The 12022-nt window shown below is 40.2% G+C and overlaps 2 protein-coding genes across 2 annotated transcripts in view; one reads left to right on the top strand and one right to left on the bottom strand.

Annotated features, from left to right (window-relative positions):
* Positions 1 to 820: 820 nt before the first annotated feature.
* On the bottom strand, positions 821 to 7723 carry ndr2 (nodal-related 2). Its single transcript, XM_055149925.1, has 4 exons — positions 7702 to 7723; positions 7353 to 7547; positions 3335 to 4065; positions 821 to 973 (listed from the first exon to the last, which is right to left on the bottom strand). The coding sequence occupies exons 1-4, from the start codon at positions 7721 to 7723 to the stop codon at positions 821 to 823; spliced, it is 1101 nt and encodes a 366-aa protein (XP_055005900.1).
* A 2905-nt stretch (positions 7724 to 10628) lies between these two features.
* pald1a (phosphatase domain containing paladin 1a) overlaps positions 10629 to 12022 on the top strand; it is a 225728-nt gene continuing 224334 nt past the window's right edge. Inside the window, exon 1 of the mRNA XM_055150024.1 lies at positions 10629 to 10813. The gene's annotated coding sequence lies outside the window, so the exon portion shown is untranslated. The remainder of the gene's footprint in view (positions 10814 to 12022) is intronic.

Raw genomic sequence — 12022 nt, 5'->3', positions numbered from 1 at the left:
GTTTAGCCCTGGTTTATTCCTGGTTTAGTCCAGGTTTAGTCCTGGTTTAGTCCAGGTTTAGTCCTGGTTTACTCCAGGTCTAGTCCTGGTTTAGTCCTGGTTTAGTCTGGGTCTAGTCCTGGTCTAACTGTGGCTTAGTCCTGCTCTCGTCCTTGTTTAGTCCTGTTGTAGTCCGGGTCTAGTCCTGGTTTAGTCCTGTTCAGTCCTGGTTTAGTCCTGGTCTACCTGTGGTTTAGTCCTCTTCTAGCCCACGTTTAGTCCTCTTGTAGTCCTGGTCTAGCCTTGGTCTAGTCATGGTCTAGTCATGGTTTAGTCCTGGTTTAGTCCTGGTCTAGTCCTGATCAGTCTTAGTCCTGGTCTAAATCCTTGTTTAGCCCTGGTTTATTCCTGGTTTAGTCCTGGTTTAGTCCAGGTTTAGTCCTGGTTTACTCCAGGTCTAGTCCTGGTTTAGTCCTGGTTTAGTCTGGGTCTAGTCCTGGTCTAACTGTGGCTTAGTCCTGCTCTCGTCCTTGTTTAGTCCTGTTGTAGTCCGGGTCTAGTCCTGGTTTAGTCCTGTTCAGTCCTGGTTTAGTCCTGGTCTAGCTGTGGTTTAGTCCTCTTCTAGCCCACGTTTAGTCCTCTTGTAGTCTTGGTCTAGCCTTGGTCTAGTCATGGTTTAGTCCTGGGTTAGTCCTCATTTTGATGTGTTTTTGAGTGTGAACGCAGCCATAGTTCAGTTCCTCTGCTCCAGTGCACAAAAGTCAAAGCGCTTTCCTTCAGCTCTAAGTGTCTTCTCTGGTTTTTCATTTTTCTGTCTGTTTTTCTTTTTTGTTTTCCGGTGTTACTGACATCCGCACTCGTCCACGACCATGTCCTCGTGATGTCTCAGGAGCATCTCTCCGTTCTCGTAGTAGAGCATGCTCAGCGGGCTCATCCTGGTGGGAGCGCAGCACGGAGACGTCACGCGGTCGGGGTGTAAATGCTTGAACAGACTCTGAACAAGAAGAAGAAGAAGAATGAGGGTTAGTGCACACGACGTTACGAAATGTTTTAGAGCAGGAATGTCCAAACTTTTTCACCAAGAGTCAAAACGAAGAGGAGGTTGGCAGTAAAGCCTTGTATCATTCATTCATTCATTTTTTTTTTTTCAAAATAAAACCAAAAATAACAAAATGAAAAAACAAAATGGGAAAAAAAAAGGAAAATGGGAATTAAACTGCGATGCTGGACTTTTGCGCCAGATACGGACTGAACCAGGACTAAATCAGGACTAAACCAGGACTAAACCAGGATAAACCAGATCTAAACCAGGACTGAACCAGGACTAAACCAGGACTAAACCTGGTCTAGACCAGGATTAAACCAGGACTAAACCTGGTCTAAACCAGGACTAAACCAGGTCTAAACCAGAACTGAACCAGGACTAAACCAGGTCTAAACCATTACTGAACCAGGACTAAACCAGGTCTAAACCAGGACTAAACCAGGTCCGCAACCAGACTGAAACCAGACTGGGACTGAGACCGGGACTGAGACTGGGAACCAGACCCGGATCAGACCGTGATTGAGACCATGACTGAGACCGGGACCAGACCAGGACTGAGACAGAGACCAGACCAGGACTGAAAATGGTTTAGTCCTGTTTTAGTCCTGTTTAGTCCTGTTTTAGTCCTGTTTTAGTCCTGGTTTAGTCCTGGTTCAGTCCGGCATCACAGTTTAAGTCAAAGAAATGGGAAACTGTTGTTATCCATTTTTTTCCATTTTTCATTTAAACACAAAATCCAAAACTGAAAAAATGAATCGTTATCTGTTTTTTCATTTTAGTTTTGGAGACAAACAATGAAGAAAATTGAATTTTTTTTCATTTTCTTATTTTTGGTTTTATATTAAAAAACGAATGAATGAAAATTACATGGATTTCAGTACAGTGCCTCATTCAGTTGGATTCATTTTAGTTTTGTCAGCACTGCCTCAGCTTGGAACATTAATATTAAATCTGTATCACAATGTAAAGTCGTGTTATTGACGTTATTATGGTCAAATGAATTACATTTGGTGTAAAAATTATTGCCAATCAGAATTTGTTTGGCCCCTGGGTCATAGTTGGGACACCTGTTTTAGAGATCACTGTTTTAGGGCACATTCAGAAGATATAATTTATAAATGATATATTTTTGCTTTGATTGACTTGGTAATTACTAGGGGTGTATCACTAATCAAAATATCGTGATATCGTGTCATCAGAAATCTCTCAGTAATATCGTGGACCATCACAATATATTGAATCACAAGTAATTCTTAGCTGAATTAAGTCTTGTCAAGGCATTTTAAGAGGAAAAAGTAGCATATTAAAAATCTTGTTTGCCTCCACTAAATATCGCAATAAATATCGCACCGTGAGGTTTGAATATCGTAACATCCCTAGTGATTACTAATGGCAATAATGCACATTTTTCATCACTTTGAAATCTCTTTACCATCTAGGGCCCTGTACATTTTTGATAATAATTATTGTAGTGTAGTATTAGATTACTGTAGCATATATTTCACCAGCATTGGTCGCAGTGGTCCAGTTTTGAGCCACATACCCACCCCTGGTCTGGTTCCTACACAGTATCTAAAACAGGAGACTCCAACCTGTAGATCAGGAGCGACCAGTAGCTCCTCCTTTCAAGTAGCTCGCCAAGAGATTTCTGAATTACACGTATTGTCCCGAATAACTCAAATTTGATGAGTCTGGCCATTATTATTACAAAACAATCTTTGTGATGCCTGACTTTGTGCACTCATAAATAAATAATGGTTTATGTTTTATCTTACTGTACCCCATCTAAGTCTTCCATTGGCTTTTATGTACACTTTATTTCCTGCGACCGCTTAAACAAGTAGCTTTCTGGCATTTTCGTTTTGTAAAGGTAGTGCACCGGAGGAAAAAGAGAGACCCCTGGCCTTAAAGAACACGATTCACTAGTTTAAATAACTTTGGCCATATATACTTTAGTCATTGTTGGCTTCTTTTCTGATTTGCTAGCCTGATTCATCAGCAGGTTTCACTTCATGGAAACCATCTGACCTCGCAGCATTAGGATTTGTTCGCTCGACGGTAGGTGGGTACTTTTTTATTTAACCAATCACTGCTATTTAGTCATGGTGTCCAAGTAGCTGCCGGCACAACAGCAAACAAAGCAAAGAGTGAAAATCCTCGATCTTGGGATTCGTTGCCAACACAGAATGTCTGTCTTCGTCTACATCCATCTCGACGCTTTGTTTACTGTTGTGCTGTTCCACAAAAGGGACACAGACAGACGCGACGAGTTTGATGTCAAGCGATATAAAATGAACATATTAGATTTACCTGCATGTAAGCGTGGTTGGTCGGGTTGAGATGTTCCCCCAGCGGGCCCGGACACGCCCCCTCACACCTGTAGGCGTTGTACCTTTTGGGAAAAATAATCCAAGACCCCCATCCGATCCGGTTAAAATCCACGTGCAAATCCACTCTTCTGCAAGGCTGCTTCTTAGACCCGCTGTGCTCCCTCTGCCCTCTTTTACTCCTTCGCTTTTTATGCCGTTTTGCCTTTCGGATTTCCGCTTGGGACAAAAATTTGGACTGTTCAGCCGTGTGGAGTAAGCTTGCTTTCGGTTTAGACTTCCCATCCGAATCTGTATGCGAAAAGACAACCAGTAACGCCCGCTCGTTCACTTCAGGGTCTATTCCGATTTCTATTTTGGGTTTTTCAGAATTTTTCCTTTTTCTAATTCGTCTAAGCTTGATTTTGTTCGGTTTCTTGTCTCGTAGCCAGTTCAAAAGCGGAGATGTGATGTTGTAGACTTTCCAGTTTTGAGATCCGGGGACCAGGGAGGTGTGGTTGAGCGTGCCCACTAGATGATGCTCCAGACAGGGTTTGGAGACGGCGAGGGGAGGGTGGCTGCAGGTCTGGTGGTGGTAAATGTCCACGGTGACATTGGAGACATCTTGGTTTCGGGGAAGGCGTATTCGAAGCTCGGCCGCTTGGATCTGTTGGTCTCCGAGCAACGTGTGGAGGTCAAAAGTGGCGATCCAGCGCGTTTCCTTATTCGTCAAACCTGAAACGATACAGAGAGATAACGTTGGTAAACTTGGTAATCACAATGGAGACAGGTTAATGGTCAGATCTATGGAGAAGCGAGCCTGCACGTGGTATGAATTCCTGTATTTTTGAGCGATAAAACACTTTTAATTGAACAAATGCAAGGGAGATATGTTTCATGCCCTACTGTGGAAAATTATAGAAAAAGAAATAACATCTCCATGAAGAAAAGCGAAAAAGTAGCAGACCATCCACCTTAGAAGTTACGCAGTGCACCTTTAAGACACAAAATAGTGAAATTATGCGTTTTACCAATTTGCGTCTACAATATATTTTCAAATGAAACAGAAAACGCACACCAAAGTTCTTGTAGAGGTGCAAACGCAAGGAACAGCAAAATAAAAGTGAAAAAATGCACAGCACACTCTGATGGCTGATGACGTTTCGGCTAAAAAAGGCTTCATCGGATCATTTTTCTTACTTGGGACCAGAGTACCACGATATATTTTAGCAAATTTACTATTTTGGATATCACAAAATACTTCGTGAATGTATTTTCTATTCCCATTACAACATTAAGTATATCTAGTTATGGATGAAGACTTTTAACGCCAACGCATCTAACAATTCAAAACAACATATACTATCTTTTGAATGACTAGTCCCCGAAATAGTAGCCTGATTCATGAGCCGGTTTCACTTCGTGGAAACCGTCTGACCTCCCAGCATTAGGATTCATTCGCTCAACAGTTGGTGAGTACTTTTTTTATTTAACCAATCACTGCTATTTGCTCGTGACGTATGTAATGCGCCAAATCCTGTAAGAAGAAGGGCAATAATGTCTTTCCTCTTGATAAAATTCACCAAACATTCTCTTTGTTCCAGCTCGATCCCAGGAATCGTTGCCAACACAGAATGTCTGTCTTCGTTTGCATCCATCTCGAGCTCTTTGTTTACTGTCGTGTTGTTCCACAACAGGGACCTAGACAGGCGCTTGAGTTTGATGTCATGACTTCACAGATCTTCGTTGATTGGCTAGTGCGCGGTCTACAACTTCCACAGTTCTTGCAAAATCGTCTAGTGTATTCTGATACCTGACCTAGTCTCTGGAGAAGAATGAAATTGATCCGAGGCATGAGGTGTTCCCAGCCTGAGGAACTGAGGAACATATCAAGAAGAGAAATAACACCTCAATGGAGACATGGCATAGCGGACCCTCCACATAAAAAGTTACACAGTGCACCTTTAAGACACAACAGTTAAGTTATGCGTTTTTTTTCAATATGTGTGTACAATATATTTTAGCACATTTAATATATTGAATACCACAAAATACTTCCTGACTGTATTTTCTATTCCCACTACAATATAATAGAAACATTAAGCATACTGGGTTCTTTTAAAAATGAATATTATCAATGTGATGCCAGTTGTAATTTTGCCAGCGCATTTAACATTTCAGAACAACACATCTAACACTACCTTTTGAATGACTAGTCCCCAAAATGGCGCCTATTACAGGAAATTGATAATAGTAAAACTTAGTAGGTTATTGGGGGAAGAAGAAATTACACTGAGAAATCCAATAACATACAATATACAATTTGAATTAACTTGTTGCTCGCCCCAAAATAGTTTACATTTGTTCACTTATTACATATAAAAATGATTACCTAACAGATTTCTGTATCCTGCAGAGAAAGCTGAAAACTTATAGCTTATTTGGAAACAAGACTTAAACTTAGACAAACTTTATTGATCAACAAGGAAAATTATTTGGACAAGAGCAAAGTATAAAACTAGATTATACTCTGAAGCCACAGTATGTACATTTTTAGCCAAAAGAATCAACTAAAATAACAAGCTTTTTTCTTTTCTTTATAATTTTGGTTGTGTTTATCGCACTGAAACACACATGTCCTTACTCTGAGTGGGCTTGCATCTCCATAAACCTAACTTTTATGTTTCTTGGGCTATACAATTTCACAGTATGACATTAAACAAATCCATCTCCATGAAAAACACATAAAATCCAGTCCAATGTGTATGTATGAAAAAGGAAACTAAGTCATTGTGCGTCAAAGTGAAGATTTCTTTTTGCACTTGACGTGATTGATTGTGACTGAACTGAAATGAACTGATTTGAAATGTTTTAAAATAACAATTGGTGTTGATGTTTTGTCTGGAAAAGGGAAAAGGCGGCAGAAAACATGAGATGACTCTTCGTTCTGCTTCTTTTCATTCATTTCTTGTATGTTTGATGTTGCGACAATGTCTTTTTGCACTTTATAAATGAAATAAATAAACAAAATACAAACTACAAATGTTCCAAAGTATGATTTTAACTTCCTATTTCCACACTGTACCTTTAAATAGCCATGGTACACAGCTCAGTCCTTATCAGTGATCCCTGTGGATAAGTACTTGCTGATGTAAATTACCTTTTTGATAAGACTCGTTCTTATCTATGGACCATCAACCTGTAATAGCCACATGGGCATGAACCGAGTTATCTGAAAACTAATTTGTAATCGTTTTGTAGTGTCTTCACGGCCCGGTGTTTGCGGTACTGAAACACCACTGCGCCCTAAAGCCCCATTGTCATTCACTAAGCAGGTGTGGTACAAAATAATCCTGGCTACTGCCGCTCAAATATTTTCCTTCCACAGCTTGGGGTCTCCGTTGGATGTTGATCAAACTCGCAAATAAGCGTCTGTCTCGTCTTTTTTTTTTACGCGCAAACGTCACTCGCTTTTATTTATCCACTTATTAATCCCTCAACGCAAACACTACGTCGCTTGTTGTAAGTTGTAACACGTCCCTGACTATTACCGAGCGGCTTGTGCATATCCTCAGTCAAACAAGTCGCCCCTAACACCTACGAGTAAAGTGCAATGGCATACAGGCGCACTAAGCCAATGGAGAGCGCGTCTTCTTTGCGCCACGGTTTAAGTCCCCAACTCTAATCTAATCAGCGGCAAGTGTGAAAAAGAACTAAGGGAAGTTGTTGATTTGACCCCACAACAGATTTGTGTAGGGGGGTGTCTGGCTCGCGCTGTAATCAACATCGGGCTATTTAGGGAGCAGGCTTGGTTTGCTTTGAGAATTAGCCGCGTTCTTTTCACACACGGATCTCTTGGGATGTGTATTGACTCCTATCCGAAGTCGTCTGGGCGCAGATTTGACAGCGCGCAGCGACTCCACATCCAAACAAAATACCTAACATCTCCAAAAACAGCGATTACGCACGCTTTTACGCACGCCTTTACCACAACATTTAAGCAATTTTTTTGTTTTACTTACTTTTCGCCATGACGCTTTTCACGGTGTCTGCGCGCCTCGCTACACTCTGCTCAATAGCATCCGCTGGTTTGGAAAAATTTGTGGTGAAATTCCGATACAGATGCACCATGTACGTTGGCAGGTGATGTCCAGCGGGTCTGTCCAAAAGCTGAAACCTTGAGTACACTCCATCTTTCACCGTTTGCGTCCCACGTACTGACACAAAAAGTAGCAGCAGCAGTAGTAGAGGTAGTTGTAGTAGTAGTATCACCAAACTTGGAACTCTCCTGGATGTTGCGCGCATGTCGAAGCCGTGCGTAAAAAAGAGCGTAAAATTCCTGCGTCGGTGAGATGAGGGTGTCTTATATACCATCAGCCAGCCCCTTTTCCATGTTTAACAAGTAGCCGAGAACATTAAAGGAAATTGACATGCGCTCTCAAGACTTGTTACTTGACAGCTCATAACGCATTCACGTGCTAATGAGTCGCCCGCGTGCGTGTTTACAAGCTGTGAGGTTTGCACCGGCTTCTGTGCGCCTCGCGAGCCCCCCTCCCCTCCCAGTCCGAGCAACCATCCGTGCGAGGCAGGCTAATTGTCCCATGTTGTTTGGTTACACTAATTGTTAGGGTTTTCCATAGAGTAATGCAGTCTATTAAACATATAACCCACTGCGCGGACACCGGCCACTTCCTATGACCGTCTGTGCCAATACGATCATTTGAAGTATTGTCAAATCCAGGTATTTCTTTTGCATATTTTACTGATAAAGTAAAGATTATACTTAGAATTATAGAGTCTAGACTATTGCAATTACCAAAATGTATCCAGCGTAATGTGTTTGTACATGTCCTTTGTGCGTAAAAACGTACATCGCCATTACGCACCATGGTTTTGTAACATCAGCTATGCATTAGTAAGTTTTTTATATTAGTTTTTACATTAAAGTAAATATTATACTCAGAATTGTAGAGTCTAGAGTATTGCAATTACCAAAATGCATCTAGAGTGGTGTGTTTGTCCATCTCCTTTGTGCGTAAAAACGTTCTTCGTCATTACGCACTATGGTTTTGTAACATCATATATGCATAAGCAGGTTTTTCATACTGTAGTTTTTATAGTTTTACGATAAAGTAAAGATTATACTCAGCGTTATAGAGTCTAGACTATTATAGTTACCAGAATCTATCCAGTTTTAGTCCTGTGTGGTGGAATTGTCCATATACTTCGTGCGTAAAAGTTCGTTCTGGGGCGTACTTTTGTCATTACACGCTAACAGCTCTGCATAACTTAAACTTAAATATCATTTAGCATTAATTGGGGCTGGTTTGGTAACTTCTATTGGACATTAATACCATATTACAAGAAGTGTCATTCAGTAGGTTAGATGGGTCTTTTTAGAGTATGTGTATGTGTTTCTGTGTGATAAAATATTACATTGTACAAGTTTTTGTGGGATTAAAGGAGCATTATGTAATTTATAAAATGGAGGGTCCACTACTTGCTTGTTAAAATGGAGATGTTCTTTCTTTACAGGTAGTATTCCACAGTATGGTGTGGTATAGAGGTGCATTGAGTAACTTTTCTGGTCCATGAAATGATTTTGTCCATGGAGATGTTATTGCTTTGTCTGGAATGTTTCACAGTATGGCATTATACCTTTCTTTATCTTCATGGACACCAAACCAGACCAACTTACAGGTCAGATCTACGGAAAGGCGACCCCACTCACAGTTAGAGTGCCTGTTTTTAGGTATTTTTGAGCTATAAATCCACCTGTAATTGAATAAATGTGATGTCACACTGTGGAACATTCTAGGCAGAGCAGTGACATATCCATAGAAACAAGCAGGTGACAGACCCTCCACCAGAAAAGTCACACAGTGCACCTTTAAACTAATTTGCCTCGCATTCATTCACCTACAGGTGTTTTATAGCTCGCAAATTCCTAGAAAAACATGAATTCATACCATGTGCAGGCTCGCTTCCCTGGGCTATATTGTCTTCAGGATGTGAGGATCAGGTCATATTACTACTATTCTACTTCTCGGCCTTTCTACATTTAGGTTCATTTAATCATAAACAAACATCTGCGTCTTTTCGAACCCAAAACTATCAATACAAACAAATAGCCATAGATGAAATATTTAATTAATAACTTTATAATGTACAGACTAATGGTGTTTCCAGTGTACCCCAAGTGTCTTCTGGATCTTAAAGTGCCAATATTATGCTATTTTCTGATTTATGTTATAATGTTGTTTCCTCATCAAAAACATACCTGAAATTTTGTTTCATTCACACATGTTTAACACACAAACTCTGCAGATTTAGGCCGAGTTCTTCTCTAAAACTGAAAACACTTTGTTTGATTGGTAATAGAGGAAATGCACTATAATAATTTGGATCATTTCAGACCTGCAATCTCTGCTGAACTAAAGGTAAAAGGAGCTGTTAACTTGAAAACTACTGCTTCATGACATCACAAAGTGGAACAGAGCATTTTGAGCTTTGGAGATGTGGACTAACAATAAAGTGTTACTCAAACATGTGTGAATGAAATAAAACACAACTCCAGGTCTGTTTTTGATGAGGTAACAACATTATAACATGACTTAAAGCTCACGAGTATTAATTTTACGTAATATCAGACTTAGGATGACCAGATTTTCAAAATAAAAAACTTGGACCTCCTCGGTTTGTGGTGGTTGATGATAATAAAATTGTAAAACGAGTGCGTAATTAAGGCAAAATGTTGCACGTTCAGCTCTAATATGAGTCAGTATAGTCACATTTTCTTTGTGTTTTGGTTGTTTTTACACAGCTTTTCTGTATTTTACCTAAAGAAATGCCAATTGATGCCTCTTTTTACTGTTAGCAGGGATCAGATTGGTCAAAAATAGGGTCATTTCTTGTTCAGAACTTGAACAAATCAGTGGTTTTGGATACATCTGCTGGGACAGGGGACACAAGGCTCAAAACAGGGACTGTCCCGGATAAATAGGGATGTCTGGTCACCTTAATCAGACTTTAAAATCAAAATGAGACATATGTTTAGCTAAAGGTAAATGAATTTCAGGAGACTAAGTCATCGTAAGTGAAAAGGATTTAGTATAAAATATAAAACATGACAGAAAATTTCCTAATAAATAAATGTGTGTTTGTGTATTAGGAGATACCCAAAGAGAAAACAGAGCTCTTGTTTTTGTTTTCTCAGATTAAGTAATTTCCAAGTATTCCTGCGATAACGGTTTGATGGATGCTGCAGATTTGTTGTCCGCCACAATGCGCATGCGCCGCAGTCTCTCCACTCGCAGCGGACTCCCTCCTCGCAAATTTCTCGACAAAGTGCAAAAAAATCAATGAATAATTTCCGTCGACTGCTTCAAACTACAACTTCGCACCTCGTGACCGACCCCCGCTTCTGAAACAACAGCGCATTTCGGGCACGTCGCGATGAAGACGCACGTTTTCTGCTGAAATGGTGAGTCTCTACAAACTTTTCTCTGCAGGAGCCACGGCGGCAGCATGAACGCGCTTTGATGCGGTTTGGATGCGAACGTAAAGCTACCTTAACGCAAATACGACGTGTAAATGTGTGTATCTGCGCTTTGGTCGGGTTGTGGAGGTTGTGGAGCGTGTTGGACGGCGCTAAGGGCGATGGAGAGAGTGTTTAGCGGGGATCGAGACGCACGGAGGCGGACATGTGGTTGGTTGGTGGCACCCCCTACTCCTGCTGGTTCAATGGGAGCTGTACTTTGCGCAGATTGTTGGTAGAACATTCAAGCATGAGGCAATACTTATGTAGTAGGGCTGTAACGATATCCAAATCTCACGGCACGATTTTATCACGATATGCATCTTACGGCACGGCATTTTTTGCGATATTTTGAGAAATTTGACACTTTTTTTGCTTTTAAAATGCATTGACAAGATTTTTAAAAATCTATATTTGTATAATTATAAAGTTACTTGTAGATAATGAAAATACAGGGAGTAGGAGCTGTTTAATTATTATTATTTTTTTGCCTTTCATTCCTCCATTGTATTGCAATTAATGATATGTATTTTATTTTGCTATATGTAAATATTTGTTAAGTTCCGTGATCAATGTACAGCAGCAACCACATCATTTTTGAAACTGTCATGAACAGGTGTGGGTTAATATAAGTTTTTTTTCTTCCCACTCCTTTTCGAGAAATGTGCTTTTCTGTTGTTTACAGTGTAGATGTAGTACACATGATAATTGTTTCTGTTTTCGCACAAACTCGAAATAAAAAATAGAAATAGAGATTTGGAGATCTAAAGGTCCCATTATACGCAATTTTATGATCGGTTATAATGTTGTATCCTCATCAAAAACATACCCACACTTCTGTTTTCTGTTTCACAACTCCTGCGTATTTAGAAAACACTCTGTTCTACCTTGTGATGTCATGTGGTAATAAAGGAAGTGCTGCAATCTGTTTGTAAACCACACACACTTTCACTAGAATCATTTTGATGTTTCAGCTCTGGAATTGCCAAACTCTACTGAAGTAAAGGTAAAAGGAGCTGTTGACTTGCAAAACTACCACTACATGACGTCACAAGGTGGAACAGAGCATTTTGAGCTTTGGGGATGTAAACAGACTGATAATAAAGAGTTACTCAAACATGAATGAAACAAAACACAACTCCAGGTTTGTTTTTG

The sequence above is a fragment of the Boleophthalmus pectinirostris genome, unplaced genomic scaffold, assembly GCF_026225935.1.
Source record: "Boleophthalmus pectinirostris isolate CB_2022bp ecotype Guang Dong unplaced genomic scaffold, ASM2622593v1 HiC_scaffold_14, whole genome shotgun sequence".
NCBI classification, from domain to species: Eukaryota; Metazoa; Chordata; class Actinopteri; order Gobiiformes; family Gobiidae; genus Boleophthalmus; species Boleophthalmus pectinirostris.
Note: the sequence above shows the minus strand (reverse complement) of the source record. Positions and strands in the feature narration are given on the sequence as shown.